We start from the raw sequence: 17,203 nt of genomic DNA on the forward strand, positions 1-17,203 counted from the left end.
AGGACCAACCTCACTGTTGCTCTGAGGATCAAAGATGAATCTATGAAATGCTTTCAGAGACTTAATAAACATTGGCCTCATCATTGATTAATCATTCAAATCCACAAAATAAGTCCTTCTCTGAAGACTACACAGACTTCCCCAAAGCTACCAGCTTGGGCAGGAGGGGGAGCAGGTATGTGCAGATAGGTCCATCCTGGGCAAGACATCCCGAAGCCACCCGCAGCCCCTGGGCTGCCTCCACCTAGAGCCAGGCATGCTGACAGCTGGGAAGTGGGTGGAGAGCCCAGGGACAAACTCTTTTCATGGCTCACACAGAGAGTGTTTTGTAACATTTTTCCAGTGGGATTGTGTTTCTTGAGTCTTTGTGAGAAAACATTAAATGGAAGAAATATTAAACTATGGTGAGGAACTGGCTTAAACAGTGAGAAATTTCAGATCAAACAAAACTCTGCTCTCCCTCACAAATATTGGAAGCTCTATTTTTATCTCCTCTGAGGAAGAGCAAAACACTCTTTCAAGGAAAAGATACAAAGATCCAAACAGCTTTAACTCCTGAAGGTCCGACAGCTTTCTTTGGTTCCCTCCCACCTTTGAAACGAAGTCCCAAGTTCTGAGGGCTCCTGAGCATCCTGCTCTTCACTGTCTGGCTTATTTAATGGCCTTTGGGCCCAAAAAATGTGGCTTCAAATGCGGCTCTGCTGTTTATTAGCTGTGTGATCCTGGAAGTTAGTTCACTCCTCTGAGTGCCTCAATCTCTTTACCACTGCAGCAATAATTATAAAGCTATGCCTCAGCAATCTGTTTTGAGGATAAAATAAGAAAATGTAGGTACTAAGATGCTTGGACAAGACCTTGCTTTGTGTAAACTGTCAATAAGGAACACAAAAAAAGACGAATTAAAATGATTTTATTACCTGCTTACCTCTCTCCAGTGTCACTTGTTGCCTTTCCAGAATGCAGGCACCTAGAAAGATTAAGTTACTTGCTGTTTCCCGTGCAACATGTGCTGTCTCCTGATTTAAGCCTCCCAAGCTTTTTTGTGCTTTTCAGCATCTGGGACATAGTGGCATTCAAGAGTCTACAGGGCAAACCTGTGCCTAGTATTCCCTTTGCACCTTTCACCTGGGGAGCAGTCACCTCCTCCAGGAAGCCTGCCTCGAACTCCCAGTTGGATAAGTTCTTATCCAGAGCATTCTGTGCCAAGTGGCACTAACACTGCTGATGTGCCTTTCTTCCTCTCCCGGGTATCATCAACTCTTCTGAAGAGGAGCCAGGCCTAAGGTATCAGCATTCCCAATGCCTGGCACATGGTAAGTGCTCCATAAAGGCTTACCTCTCAGTGAGGCCAGTCACTTGCCCCCAGGCTGGAACCCGAAACCAGAACACCTCCCAAGACCCACAACTCTTCCCAACAGGTTCAGCAAGGAGCCAGCCAACAGTCAGCCACGCCCACTTCCCCCTCCTCCCTAGTCAAGCCCTGGTTTTTGTCCACTAGCTGAAAACAGGAAACTGGAGAAAGGAGAGTTTCCTGAAATTCTTGTTTATCAAAACTAATGTGTCTTGCGCTTTCAGTCATGGTACTGTCTCCACCTGAAAGTGGTCATTTGGGACCAAGACAACCAGCTGTCAGACCTCATTAGAGAAATGAGGAACTCAGTGACCTGGGCACACGGCATCTTGCGACTAGCCCATAAAAGTTGTGCCATTCTGATTTCGGACCACTCAGACCACTCAGACGTTACCTTTAAAAAGGCAGGAATGAGTCGAGTGTGGTGGCCCATGCCCGTAACTCCAGTTGGAGGCTGAGACAGGAGGATCACGAGTTCAAAGCCAGCCTTAGCAACAGCGAGGTGCTAAGCAACTCAGTGAGACCCTGTCTCTAAATAAAATACAAAATAGGGCTGAGGATGTGGCTCAGTAGTTGAGTGCCCCTGAGTTCAATCCCTGGTATCCACCAAAAAAAGGGCAGGAATAGGAATGATACACAAGTACTGAGGACAGAACCCAGGGGAGCTCTAGCCCTGAGTCACTTCCCTGGTCCTTTTAATTTTTTTAAAATTTTGAGAGAGTTAAGTTGCCCTGCTAGACTCAACCTTGTGATCCTCCTGCCTTAGCCTCCTGAGTCACTGGGATTAGGGGCATGCACAGTTGCACCCAGCTAAGAGGAATATTTTTTAAAAAATATTTTTAGTTGTAGATAGACACAATACCTTTGTCTTATTTATTTTTACATGGTGCAGAGGACTGAACCCAGTGCCTCATACATGCTAGCACTCTACCACTAAGCCACAACCCTAGCCTTAAGAGGAATCTTAACAAGCAAAAGGAAAAATGAACAAAAGAAGTCTGTCTTAGGAAAATGCTGGAACACAATGATAAATGCTGGCATACTGGGGCTCCCCCACTACTTAAAACTCAGTTCTGGGGCTCCCTGCTTGGCATTCAAGACCTCAAACTACCTCTGACTGCCACTGGAATCTTGGAACCTGTACCACTTACTCCACCTCAGCTTACTTAATGTGGCTACTATTTCACATGGGTATGTTCGTCTTCCTAACTATAACTGAAATTCTAAGGGGTAGGGGCCTTGTCTTATATGTTTATTTGTATTTTCCTAGCATCCAGTATCATGCTGGGCACAAAGTGGGTAACACACACACACACACACACACACACACACTTTATCTATCTATCTATCTATCTATCTATCTATCTATCTATCTATCTATCTATCTATCTATCTATTTATTTCCTAGGGATTGAACCCCAGCGCACTTTACCCCTGATTTTTTTATTTTTGGACAGGGTCTTACGAAGTTGCTTAGGGTCTTGCTAAGTTGCTGTGGTTGATCTCAAAGTTACAATCCTTCTGACTTAAGTCTCCCAAATTGCTGGGATTACAGGCATGCATGTGTCCGGTTCTAATATTTTGTATATTAAAATTTCCATGGGCTGGGGTTGTGGCTCAGTGGTAGGGCACTTGCCTAGCATGTGTGATACTCTGAGTTTGAGTCTCAGCACCACATAAAAATAAATAAATAAAATAAAGGTATTGTGTCCATCTAAAATTAAAAAAATGTTTAAAAAAAAAATTCCAAGGCTGAGCACCCACTCACATTTCTGTCCTATCAGTGAGAGAGAGAGACTTTGGAGTGCTTGCTGCCTTTTAAATGTCATGTTTAGCTATGGGGCATCTAACAAAACTTGTTTCTGCTTTTTTGGGTCTAATTTTAGCCTATCTGTGGGGCTTTACAAAGTATTCCAGACATCAGAAGGAGAAACAGAGTTTGGGGGAAAACTGCTCAGGATAAAATGTGCACTCAGCAGCAGCTTCCAGTCTGCCCTTGGTCCTGAGGTTTCTGTTTGGCCCAGGATCCTGTTCTCAACTGCTACGTGACACCGCTCAGTCCCTGTGTGAAGGAAAAAGTGCTTGCGTTTGAGATCTTAAGGTATGACTCCCTGAAGTCTGAGGAAGAGGAAAAAGGAACAGAGTGGTGCAAGAAAAAAAGCACAGAAGAACTTTTGGGATTAATTTTTATTTGGGCTTCTCACAGTGGTTAGAGCCACTCTGTCTTCAGAACAATCACAGCACAGGAAATGCGTCACTGAGACTGCCCAGAAAAATCTGACCAGCTGAATCTTATTGCTTAAAATACACATATTCACAATAACTGACAAATGGTGATGTGCCTCACACAGGAATGTGTTAGCATTTGCAAATCTTCTGACTGTAGCACCAAACCCTCCACCAACCCTTTCCTTCTCATTCATCTGGAAAACCAGACTCAACTAAGTCCCTCCCTCTCTGAGCAGGAAGCCTCCAGCAGCTGTGGCCAGACTGTGGCTCACTAGTTAAGCCCAGCTTGGCCTCTGCGATTCTTCTCAGGCCTTCAGGGTAAGATGCTTCAGTGAAGCCAATAGTCAATACTCAGACCAGCTCCCGGCTGGGGAAAGAAACTTGAGAGGGTCAGATTCATCCACTTGATCAGTTAAATAAAGAAGGATCATTTTGGTAAAACTTGTTCTCCTTGGAGACACTTCAGTGAGTTATTGGAGATTTTGAAAGAAGGTAGAAGGTAGGTATCTGAGAGCTGCTGTGCTCTGGCTCCCCTTTGGCCACATGCCAGCTTGCCTGTGTCCACTGAACTCAAAAGGAAGGACACTGGCAGACACCACAGTGCCTCCTGGTGATCCTGGGCAGGCTGATGTCTGGGCCACAGCAAGTCCAAGCTTGTCACTGAAGAATCAATCAAGCTTCTGTCTGGAATTCCACTTTTGCCTTCTGTCCCTCTGGGGGCTGAGACCAAAGGCAAGGAGTAGCAGAGGGAGGCAAACAGGTCTACAGCATGTTTCCATTGACAGGGAACAGAACACAGGCCTCTGAGTGTCCACGGAGCAATGTGCAAATTGCAGTGATGAGCAGAGAGGAACCTCTACCTTGAGCGCAGGATCTCAGGCAACACGGGGGCCGCCGTCGACAATGCTGCCAAATACACTCGAGTACACAGTCAGACATTTGTTCGGTAAACAGTAAATGCATAAAATAAATTACCTTGAGAGGGCCATGTTTGCTTCTGACGTGTGGTTAACGTGAGCAGGATGGCTGCCATTCAAAGTATTTTCACAGGAACACAGGGCATGGGGCTCACACACAACAGACACACACACTCTGCAGGTCATTCAAAGTCATCGTGTACAGACTTAACTTTGTTCAACATGGATTTTGGTTTTGTGGAATCCAAATAGACACTCATTCACCTCACAGCCTTGGATTTGTCTGTTTATATATATATATATATATTTTTTTTTTTTTTTCCTTTTTTACTATAACATCAATGCCTAGTCTGACTATCATCATTAAAAAGTGGGAAAGAACCAAACTCATCATGTGAACAGGGATGGATGGGGAATGTTAGTTGCAGCTGATTGCTTTCTCCTTTCAGAGTTGTCCTATCAAAGCTCAACTGGTTTTCCAAAACCAGACGACAGTAATAAGGATCCTGTGATCCTTTTGGAGGGTGCCTCCACCATCCCACCTGGGCCAGAGACTCCTTACATAGGTTGCAGAAAAGTGAGTCACCCCACCCCAATGGGCTAGGGACAGGGACAGAGCATAAGAACCACAGATAACCAAAGGATTTCTTCTAAGTGGTCAGTTTAAAACAAACAATCAAACACACAACAACAACAACAACAACAAAAGACTTATTCAGAATCAAAGAGAAAATACTGTGTGAGAGCCAGGCTACGGGGCTGCCTTTCCCAGGACCCACAGCTTCCTCAGACCATCTGTTCATAGAGTGCAAGGAGATACCAAGTCCTGCAGACCATGTGCTCAGGATGGACGAGGACACTGGTCAAGTGTGGGCACAGACCAAGGCAGAGATGCAGGAAGCTGCACTTATCTCCACTCCCAGATTTAGGGCCTCTTGCTCAGAGCTAACCCACCCCAAGCCCACACACAAATATCGCCTTCTGGCTCAACTGCAGCCATGCTCTTGGAAGGCCAACCTAGGAAAGAGCACAAACTTCCCTTGTCCAGAAGAGAATTCTTGCAAGTCCACTGGTAAGGTTCTTGTTTCTAGCTGGCTTTTGTTGTTTGTTTTTAAAAAGAAAAAACAAAGAGAAGGCAGTCTACACTTCCACACCTGAGCCTGCTGGGAAGGAAGGGGCCCCTCCAGGATGCACAGTGGTATATTGTTCTTGTCACCTGGAATTTGATAGATCAACAAGCCTCCTACCAACCTGTCCATCAGCTCTCATCCTCCCACAGAATTAGCTCAATCCTGGCTGTACAGTCACCGGCAGCCACACCTGACAAACCCCAGGCCTCTGTGGGCTTCCTTCTTCACCCAGGGCCAAGATGGGTTGCCTCTCCTGGACTGCGACACAACAAAGTTCTCTGAAACTAAAACCAGAGCATAAATCCAATACATCACCAAGAATCATCTCAGGGCACAGTCCCAGTCCCCTTCTTTGGGGGCTTTTAAAACACATCTCTCTGACCAAAGCTGGTAGGTGAGACATGACTTGAAAGGGGGAAGAAGGGGATGGGGTGGGGATGAGGAATGAGTCATGGAACCAACTTCTCAGCCCTCCACAACACTGTGCTTTTGCGGGAGAGAGGCATCCGCACCCCAAACTGTACTTGGAGATGTATGAAAAAGCAGGAGAGGAGAAGGAAAAAAAAGTGGCTGTACCACTTCCTCTGAAAGTCACTTAATGCTTCTCTTGTGGGTCTCCCTTACCCTGGTTGCTCTGCCAAGTTCCTGGGTGCAGGCAGGGCCTACTCTAGCTGGGGGAGCTGCTGCTCTGGGAGTTTGGTGAGTCCTGCTCATTGATGGTGTTGAGCAGCAGGCACGCGGGTGGCCGCGGCAGGTGGGCATGTCCAGGCTCTTGAGCCTGCTCCTCAGAGGGCTGGCAGAGCCCTTCCTCCTCGTCACCAGGAGGCCTCACATGGCAGCTGTCACAGAAGTCCAGGGGCCCATCCAGAGCATCATCGATGAGCGTGTTGAACTCCTTAAGGTCATCGTCATGGTGGCCCCGGTTGCACACACACACCTCAATGCCCGAGTCACCTGTGAATCGGCGATGTCTGCCAGGCGTCTTGTCTTTGCTATCAGGGAGTACACTGCCGTGTTCAGAGCTGGAATCTTTCAGTAGCTCCTCCTTACATTCTGAATCCTTGTCCAGGAAGGCCCCTGGGTCTAGCTCCCCCAGGCCGGCCACCGAGCCACTGGGCTCCATTCCAGGGGCTTTTGTGGCTGCTTGGTCAGCTGGCACGTCAGAGGGCTCAGGATCAGCGATGCTTGGGGGTCTTGTGCTGCTTCTGCTGGGCCCAGACAAGGGGCTGCTCTGCATCCCCTGCGAGCCCCTGGTGGAATCGGCACCCAGAGGGCTGCCACCTGCAGGGCCACACTGAGGAGGCAGCTGCTGCTGCTGCTGTAGCTGGAAGGCACTGTATGGTGGGGGAGGAGTTGGAGGTCGGTTCACCACTTCCTCATAGGGAGGTAGTAAATAGTTTGGCAAAAACCCTAAAAATGGGGAGGTAGGGAGGAAAAATTACTGCACTGGCCATTGTCATAGGACAGGTTGCAAAACTCATACTAAACTTAAGCACTGCCCCTTACCACCCCTGCAGCAGAGCCACCATATGGTAGCTTTGGCTCTTCGTTATGGGCAGGGGGGAGAGCTGTGAGCAAATGTGCAGAGAAAGGACAGTTTGGGTTGACCTAATCCAGCTTCTTGGCATCTGAGAGCCCCTAGTGCTACTTCATAAGCAAGGACTTCCTGCCTACCTGGAATTAAGGCAAAGGGTTAGGTAAATGTGGTAGAAGGCCAAGAACCAATTTCCGCCTGGTGAGACTGTATCCTCCATCTATCCTCAGGCCTCAGGGTCAGGGATTCTAACTTAAGACCTTCTGACCACTTATTTCTTTTTTCACTCTTCCAGATATATTATGTACAGGGTCTCTCTCTGGGAAGTTAGAAATCTATTGTCTGTCTCACACTAGTGTGACTGGAAAGACAGACAAAGCCTCACGTTGACTCAAAGCAAGATCAGTGGTTACCAGCAAAGGACAAGGGGCCTCTGTCATCCAAGGCTCATTGAAAACATGCCAGGTGAGTTACCTTTTGAATGTTCTGAATACCTTAAGGCACAGATGACATAACAGTACTTGCTAGCATTTATTGAACACTTATGTATGCCAGGCACTGTGCTAAGCAATTAACCCTTCTAGATGTGGAATTCAAACACTTCTGACTCTTTTATTTTGTAGATTGCACTGCAGAATGGTTTGGGACAAGCTGCCCAGCTGGACTTCCACGGACCATTTGAGAGGTCACATGTAAGGAACCCCTGGGAAGTTTAGGCAGTGTTCTTCAGTGAGTCACCAAGTTTCTTGGTTCTCAGAAAGTCCCAGTGCCTCCCCATAGCTGCCCCTTTCATGGCATCCCCTCTGTGGGGCACATCACATAGCAGCAAGCAAAACAGGAGGAATTCAGGCCACTGAACACCAAATTCAATTCACTCACATTATACTCCATCTGACTATTTGCCTTAAATTTCTATTTTATTTTCTTACTGCTGCAGAAACACAGACCTGGCCAGAACCCAGGCACATGAGTTTTGGAATGGACCTGAAGCTTCAGAGACCCACATTCAGAATACCTGCTCCTCTGTGCTGAAGGAGGCCCCTGTTCCTGTACTTGCAACCCTCTATGTGGGGTTGTGGGGGCAAATCCCCTTGTGCCCACAGAGGCCCTGTCTCTGTGCTCCTCAGCTGAGGGTTGGGAATGACAGTTTCTGGTGTACGTACTGAAATAAAATGGCAGCGCTGAGTAATTGTGGGCTTCCCGGTAGGCAATCAGGTTGATTTCATGTTGCCGCTGCTGGGCCTGAAGGCGGTGCTTGGCTCGGCGGTGGTGGCAGACACAGCAGCAGCTCAGGATGATGATGATGGTCCACACCAGCCAGAACCCTGGGGAGTTGGGAGGGTGAGACAGAGAGACATGTACACACGGCGAGTACCAGCCAGAGGGGGTAACTCTCAAACAAGGAGGTCCCTGGACAGTGCCCACGTGGTTGAAGCTGGCACTGTTAGACCTCATCCCATTACTTTATGTTTTAAGCTGTGTGTTCATAAATGTTTCTGCCAAACCAGGTGTGGTGGCACACACTTGTAATACTAGTTACTTGGAAGGCTAAGGCAGAGGATCAGAAGTTTGAGCCTAGCCTGGGCAACTCAGTGAGAGCCTGTCTCAAAATTAAAAATAAAAAGGGCTGGGGAAGTAGCGTGGTGGTAGAATACCCCTGGATTCTACCAAAAAGAAAAAAAAAGAAGAAGAAAAAACAAGTTTGTACCAGAGCAAAAGATGCACAGGATGGAAGAGGGAAGCAATGTGAAAATGATAACAGTACAGGAAGTCTCTCACTCCAATGTGTCTCCAGGGATGCTGAGGGAAGAAAGAGTGCCAAGGCATCTCTCTGGGACCACTAATTGGTCCTGTGTTTTAGTTTTTTTTTTTTTTTTTTTAATTTAATTTTTTTTTTAGTTGTCGATGGACCTTTATACTCATTTATTTATATGTGGTGCTGAGACTCAAACCCAGTGCCTCACACATGTGAGGCAAGCGCTCTGCCACTGAGCCACAAGCCCAGCCCCTGTGGTTCAGGTTTTACAGGCACTATATATGTTCATCTTTTAGTAGAGTGTGCTCTTCCTCTTTTAAGGAATCTTAGAGAAAACACATTGCTTTCTTGGTGCCCCTCTCCCCTCCCCACACCAACTTAAAAGATTAGCAATTACAAGGGGCTTTGCGGGGACTCCTGATAAAGTAATCTTAGGGTTCTCTTGACATCAAAAAGATCAGGGGTTTTTCTCCACCGTGTATGTCTCTGTAATGCAGAATCCCTAAAGTTGGAAGTGGAAAATTCTAATTGCCTCAAGTCAATCTCTTCCCTAGAGAGTGTGAATGATTTCCTGTACTCTCCCTAGAATCTAGTAGAATTCCATCTCCCCCTGCCACAGTGTACCCCCACCTCCCTTCACTCTGTGGTTGTATTATACTAAGGGCCATCAGCAGATTCCCCTTCTTCCTCCTACTCCAGGGAGGGGCGGAGGAACAAGAGAAGGCCCATGGCCCTCATTTCTCACTATGCTATCTCCACAAACTCCATTGTAAGAAATCCCCCAATTTTTACATGTAGGCAGAAAAGGTTTTTCAATACTTTTTAAATTAGTGAACAATTTTGCTTAAAAAAATAAATACACACACACACACATAGGGGAAAATATTAGAAGGAAAAATAAAAAAATAACATCTTTAAGTGGTAGGATTATGAGAATAACCAGGAATAAATCATGTTTTAAAATTATCTCTAATTTTATTTTTATCGGCTTTTATTATTATTATTTGGTTCTGGAGATTAACCCATAGGTGCTTTACCATTGAGCTATATCCCTGGCACTTTTTTTCTTTTTTGAGTTGTAGATGGACAGCATGCCTTTATTTTGTTTTTACTTTTATGTGATGCTGAGGATGGAATCCAATGCCTCACACATGTGAGACAAGGGCTCTGCCACTGAGCTACGAGCTACAGGCCCAGGCCCAGGCCCAGGCCCAGGCCCAGTCCCAGCCCCAGCCCTTCTTGTTTTTTATTTTGAGATAGGGTCTCACTAAATTGCATAGGCCCTCACTAAGTTGTGAGCCTGGCTTTGAACAGCTTTGAACTTGTGATCCTCCTGCCTCAGCCTCCTAAGCCTCTGGGACTATAGGCAAAAACCAACCGCACCTAGAAGGCTTTTATTTTATTTTTAAATGTAATAATTTAATGTAGAGATAGGTCTTTCAAATCCTCTGGAAATATAGTAATACAATGAAATAACATGAATCATTTAAAAATGAACATTATTTTTGACATCTAAAAAGTCTGATATTAAATTAAAAAGGCAGATTATATAAAGTATGATCCTGATTTCTTTCTACATGACTTGATTCTCATTGATTTAAGTCATTTTGTCCCACCATCCCAAATGTGGGACACATATAAAAACTTAAATATAGTATATATAATTATATAATAATTATTATAAACTCTAGACTATGACTTCCAAACTATTTTAATGCAGCTGTGTCAATTCTGTTGAGACATTCACACAGTTGAAAACTTGGGGTTTACTGAGTTGTTGCTGTTATTATTGTGGTACTAGGAATTGAACTCGGGGGCACTTTACCACTGGGCTATATCCCCAGTCCTTTTTATTTTTATTTTGAGACAGGGTCTCACTAACTTGCTTAGGGCCTTGCTAAGTTGCTGAGGCTGGTCTTGAACTTGTGATCCTCCTGCCTCAGCTTCCCAAGTTGCTAGGATTATAGGCATGTGCCACTGTACAAGGCAACTTACTGGTTTAATAAGACCAATGAAGTTCTAGATACAAAATGATCATAGATGTAAATTAAAATATGTTGTATATAAATATCCTTATATGCCGTCTCCATTTATCTTTTTTAATTGCTATAGATGTTATCTATTTTAATTCAATCATATATAAACCAATTTTTGCTTTAAATTTTGTATTACCTACACTCAACATTATCTCACAATTCTTTACACTTCTGGGTTACTTTATAATTTTTTTTTTTTCTTTTCCAGATGGGGGTCTCAGCATGCTGCCCAGGCTGGTCTCAAAGTCATGAACTCAAATGATCCTCTCACTTCAGTCTCCCAAACAGTTAGGATTATAGTCATGTGCTACCATGCCTGGCTCAATTTTAAAAGCATATTCTAGGGTGGGCACATGTAAAATACCAGCTTGGGAGGCTAAGGCAGTAATATCCCAGTTTGAGGCCTGCCTTGCAACTCAGTGAAAATAAAAAATGAAAAGTGCTGGGGACTGAGCTCAGTGGTAGAGTAAGCCAGGCGTGATGGTGCCTGCCTGTAGTACCAGCTACCTGGGAGAGACAGAAGTATCACTTGAGTCCAGGAGTTTGAGACCAATCAGGGCAATCTGGGCAACATTGTGAGACTCTGTCTTAAGAAAGGAAGGAAAGAAAGGGAAGAAAGAAAGAAAAGAAAGAAAAGAAAGAAAAGAAAAGAAAGAAAGAAAGAAAGAAAGTTCTCCCATAAGATAGTCAATATCTATTTCTTACCCCTCAGTCATTTTTTTCAGTGGTTCCTTACCTAAAGGTAAACCAACCAACTTCTAAGTTTTATACTGCAGTATACATGATCTAAGGCATTATTTCTCAGCTTTCGTAACTTTTTTTTTTCTTTTTTTTTGCAGTGCTGGGGGGCCTCCTGCATGCTAAACAAGTGCTCTCTACCACTGAGCTATACTCCCAGTCTTTTCTATTTTATTTTGAGACAGGTTCTCCCTACATTGCCCAGGCTGACTTTAAACTTGCTATCCTCCTGCCTCAGCCTCCTCAGTTGCTGGGATTACAGGCATGAGTCACCATGTCTTGCAAGTCTTTTTCTCTTTAAATAAAAATTAAGGAGAGCAGAAGGCAACTGCGGCTAGAAATGGAACAATTGAAACATATACTTTTGGTAAAGTTACCTTTATTACATCTAACATAGCACTGGAAAACTCCAATGGCCAGTGAAATTCCACCAGCCTACTTCTTTGTTTTGTGTTATTGGGAATCAAACCCAGGCCTCATGCATACTAAGCACATGCTCTACCACTGAGCTACAGCCCCCCAGTCCTAGCCTAGTTCTTTTCATTTGATATTTTGGGAAAAAAACTATCCTTACTGTATATCAGTTATGTGAGGTTATATTAGTTTCAAACTGAGTTATGATTTCTTTTCATTTCTAACACAAGACTACAAAGAAATTATCTGTGTGGATCAAAACTGGGGGAAAACTAACCTGGGAGCAGAATGGGTCTAGCAGTATAGTGAGTCATCAATATGGGTACAGATAAGTCCCTTAATGAGCTGGTCCCACTTGATGGTAAGTAAGGCAGGTGTTCAAACTTAGCCCTCACAAATCTGATTCTCTTGAGAGTCATTTTAGTCAAAGCTGCAACTCATCAATTTTAAAAGGGAGAATATTCAAACTAGTCTGTATGGAGTTGGGCCAGATTTTAATCTTCTAGCTACATTTCAAATACAAGACAGGAAGTTTTAAAAAGTAAAAGCTAGGCCAGGCACAGTGGTGCATGCCTGTAATCCCAGGCTGAGGCAGGGGGATTGCAAGTTCGAAGACAGTCTCAGAAACAGCAAGGTCTAAAGCAACTTAGTGAGATCACATCCCAAAAAATAAATAAATAAATCAAAAGGGCTGGGGATGTGGCTCAGTGGTTAAGTGACCCGGGGTTCAATCTCTGATTAAAAAAAAAAAAAAAAAAAAAAAAAAAAAGTAAAACCTGATTTAAGACACACAAGAGGAACTCAGAAATAGGATTCTCCCCAAAACACACATCTACCCAGAGACTCTCTTCCTCAATGACACTTTTAAAGTTGTGACCTCACTGTGGGGAGCATTTGCCATGCTAAGCAAAATGGAACACATGTTTTTAAAAACAATCAGACCAATGTAGGAACATCGTGTTGGGAGCTCCTGCCACTGCACCTGCAAGGCCTTGATTTAGGAAACGAAGCCTTCAAAGACTTACGATCTAACCCAAAAGACAGGCAAGCTGTTCCATAAGCATGACTATCAATCTGAAGAAGCAGCAGGTGGCTTGGGATTTGAACCCGGGGCCACACTAATTTCCCAGCTTCACAAAACTGGTCATTTTGTTTTCACTTCCCTCATCTGTAAAATGGGGGGAAATGGCCTCTACCATATCTCTATACACAGAGTACTCAGAATTATGTCTGATGTATGCTGTTGTCTACCTTATTATTATTGTTGTTTCAGGCACAGTCACAGTTAGAAACAATTTCCTTTAAATTTTCCTTTTAACCCCCAAAATATTCCACAAAAAACATGAGTTAGGAACAAGTCCAAAGTCTGTTTCTAGGTTCTGTTCTTGGCAAAACTAACTGGAAAATCAGGCAACTCCCATTTACTAAGTCCCTGCCATGAACATGGTGCTGTGTCAGCTGATATCAGCTCCCATGCTCTGATCAATGTGCCTCTGTCCAGAGGACTGGACCACTAGGAAGCTGGGCTCCAACTGAGGCTTGGAAGGAGGTCCCAGTTTCCCACTGGTGAACTGTTCAGAGTGGCAAATACCCACGGGCTTTCCTTTAACAGCAGCTAAGCAATGACATCTTAAGACAAACTAAAAATTAGATTATACATGTACCAAAACATCACATGGTACTGTACAAATATGTATAATTTTTATGTGTCAATTTTAAAAATTAAAAAATTTAATTTAGCTGATGAAAAATAAGTTGGGCAATATTGACTGGATTTGCTAACAATCTGCTTCATAGTTCCTCAGGAAATCATACTGCCCAGAAACACTCTTCTCCCCAAAGAAGCCCAAATCAGGGAAACCTGAAGCTTGAGTAAAATTACCCCCCAAATCACCCTAGGGGGTGAAATTCCAACTTTGATTTCTCTCCAGAAAAACGTAGTTGGTAAGTAGAAAGAGTGCTGAGATGAGAACTGGGAGATCTGGCTGCAGGTTTTTTGACTTTGAGGACATTCCTGGACTCCCCAGGTCTCCTTTGCTCTACCTGTTCCAGGGAAAATAAATGTGCACAATGAGCCATTTGAGACCCACTATGACCTGGGCCCTTCTTTCTTCCAGCATGGCAGATGGAGCCCCAGAAGAGTGGCTATGGGGTGAAGCTGACTTTATCACTCAGCTGCCACCAATGGAGCTGATCCTTAATACCCTCAGCCCTAAGAAATGGGGATGGCATGCATACCTGGCAGGGTTGTTTCTCAGGTGGAATAAGAGGACAGGGATGAAGACACCTAGGAGAGTTCCAGCCACACAAGTTCCCCATATCCCTTCTCTTCCCAGGTGAGCTCTGAAACCCTAGAACAGTGGTTCTTTCCCAAATGGCCTTGGCTTATGATGTTCTGTCTGGGGACACACATCCTTCTCCATGTGTGTTAATCCTATCCACTCCTGAAGGCCTACTTTAAATGCAACCTCTTCCATGCAGCCTGCTGGAATCTAGTACAGCCTCAGAAAACTGCTTTTGAATATTCACAGAACTGACCAATACATTCCATCTCTACATTACTAGGTAGACATCTTGTCTCATCTCCTCTCTCTGTTAAATACCTTCCTGATAGCAAAACTTATGTTTCCCCCCGACAGATTTTAGCACAGAAGAGGCCACAGCATCAATTAGGAACTTCGTAGAACCGCAATTTTCAGGTCAACATCAGACCTGTTGAATTCAAAACTGGGAGTAGGGTCCTGGAAATCTGTGTTTTAATCAGAACTCCAAGAAATTCTGATGTCATAGAAGTTCAAGAAAAATGGAATAAGGATTTTCTAAATGACTGATAGAATATTAATTAAAGTACAAATGAGATACAAATGCATGGATGTAATAATAATGACCACCAGGTCTTTATAGACTCAACCAGTGTGTTGGTAAAATAGGATCTTCAGTTCCATCTCATACAGGCCCAGTAACTGGTTTAGGTTACAACAAACTGAAAGCTTGCTGGCCAAAGCTCAAGGTCACTGTGTGCTTCTGTGTTTGTGCAAAGTGTATGTGTGTGACAGACTTCAGCATACAGGAAAAAAATTAAGCCCAATAGAGGTATAAGGTTGGTGAAAATGACATTTTCCCCCCAGGCCCTTTCCTTAGGCAACTACAGTTAAAGAGGCACCTTGTCTGATGAAAGTTCTGCCAAGGATTTCCTGGCTCAAGTCTTTTCCTTCCAAAGGAAGGGTGGCAGGAAACCAACCCCAAAGTCTGATACTTTTACATTTTTAGCCAAGTTGACAGGCAATTAGAGGGAATGGTTTAAAGCAATAAAAAGTGTAGTCTTGTTGAGGACTTCAAGGCTCATTGTAATACCCTCCTATACACCTTGGGCAGAGGCCAGGCCCTGAATAAGGAGCAAAACCAAAACAGCTCCTGAGAGGAACAGTATACCAGGCAACTCCTGACCCAGAAGCCATCGCTGGGCACAAATGAAAGGTATGTTTTGGTTTCATAGTCTCCATCCCTCCAGAACTTGGAAAGCATGTACCAACTTGTACAATGGGGAATCTTTATTCCCATCAGATGCTGCTCCTTTCCCCACCTGATCATAAATGGAGAGAGAATCAGCCAGCTCTTCCTTGGACCTTCTTTAAGTTCTTGGAGTGAAACACCTGCTTCCCAGACTACCTCCCTGCCATCTGGGACTCCACCACCCTCCCAGCTGCCCAGCCCTGACTTTGGTGACCTGAGTCTGCTCTGCTGATGGCCCAGGAGGCTCTGTCAATCTGAGATGGGCCATCAGCAACTCCATTCCTTTCTACAACTGATGCTGCCTGGGCTGGGCCCCAGCAAAACAAACTGTAGTTCAGCTTCAACTTTTGTTTTAACAAGGGGTGGGAGGGGAATTTGAACCCTGCGGTTATCTGCATTTTAAAACATTTAAACAGTCAGTCCACCTGCTTGGCACTGCGTGTTCTTTGGTCAGTTTTCTCAGCCCTACCCTTTCTAAAATTTCAACAATTCTGTGCCCTCCTCTGTTACTGTATATGTATATATGCAGGCTAGTGGGGACATCGGCCCTGAACTCTTTGCACTGGACTGGATCTGGAATTCCTCTAAAAGGCAGTTCTCAGTCTTTGAAAGGGAAAGGTGAGGGTGAGGGAAAGGTTCTGTTTGGAGGACCCACCCTTCCTGGCTATAAAAGACAAGTGCATTTCACAGGGAGAGACTTCCCAGACTAGAGTCCAAGTTCCTTGCCAGACCAAACAACATTCCTAGCTGCTCTGTCATATTGCTGATGTGGGGGCAACAGGGAGAGAGAAAGGAAAAGAAGGCACGGTGATGGGAGAAGTAGAGACACGGTCTGGGGAGATAGCTCAGTTGGTAGAGTGCTTGCCTTGCAAGCACAAGGCCCTGGGTTCAATCCCCAGCACCGCAAAAAAAAAAAAAAAGAAGAAGAAGAAGTAGTGACACAGTTTGACAGAAGAGCCCAAAATTTGTGTCCACACGGAGGCAGGGATGGGGCTCACAATCAGGGGCAATAGTTTCCTCTCTCAAGAGACAGCTATGAGAACTGCAAGGTCAGTACCTTGGGCTTCTCTGCCCTAAGGACTCCTTCATGTTTTGCTGACTGAACCCAGGGCTTCACACACACTAGGCAAACACTCTACCACTGAGCTACATCCCAACTCTTTTTATTATTTTGAGGCAGACTCTCACCAATTTACCCAGACTGTCTTTGAGCTTGGAATCCTACTGCCTATCTCCTGAGTAGCTAGGATTAGGCACGTGCCATCACATACAGTGCATCCTCCCATCCTTTGTTGAGCAGCCTACATCATCTCATCTAAGTTCCAGGAAGGTCAGAGTACAAACTGTGTTAGTTGAAGCCACCCTGGGTTGCTCCCCAGAGACCACAGTATTACCACAATCATGCAACTGTGGATAAGGAAAGTGGTCCTGGCCGCAAACAAATTCATGGCAAGATGAGTATTATTTCCAGTGGCATTTAGCTGACAATACTGGATTAGATACACTGAAGAAGACTCCAGATGCTTCAGTGTGAGATCTAGGGAAGGAATAACGGGGCTGAACCTCAGGACTCCCTTTTTTGAGA

The 17,203-nt window shown here is 44.7% G+C and overlaps 1 protein-coding gene across 2 annotated transcripts in view; it reads right to left on the reverse strand.

Annotated features, from left to right (window-relative positions):
* Nucleotides 1-4,756: 4,756 nt before the first annotated feature.
* WBP1L (WW domain binding protein 1 like) overlaps nt 4,757-17,203 on the reverse strand; it is a 54,914-nt gene continuing 42,467 nt past the window's right edge. For both annotated transcript variants that reach the window (XM_079136346.1, XM_079136347.1), the window contains exons 3-4: nt 8,325-8,486; nt 4,757-7,037 (exon numbers count right to left, since the gene is read on the reverse strand). In XM_079136346.1, coding sequence (XP_078992472.1) covers nt 6,295-7,037; nt 8,325-8,486 — 905 coding nt within the window. In that variant the 3' untranslated portion in view covers nt 4,757-6,294. The remainder of the gene's footprint in view (nt 7,038-8,324; nt 8,487-17,203) is intronic.

The sequence above is a fragment of the Sciurus vulgaris genome, assembly GCF_902686455.1.
Source record: "Sciurus vulgaris genome assembly, chromosome: 4".
Lineage (NCBI taxonomy): Eukaryota > Metazoa > Chordata > Mammalia > Rodentia > Sciuridae > Sciurus > Sciurus vulgaris.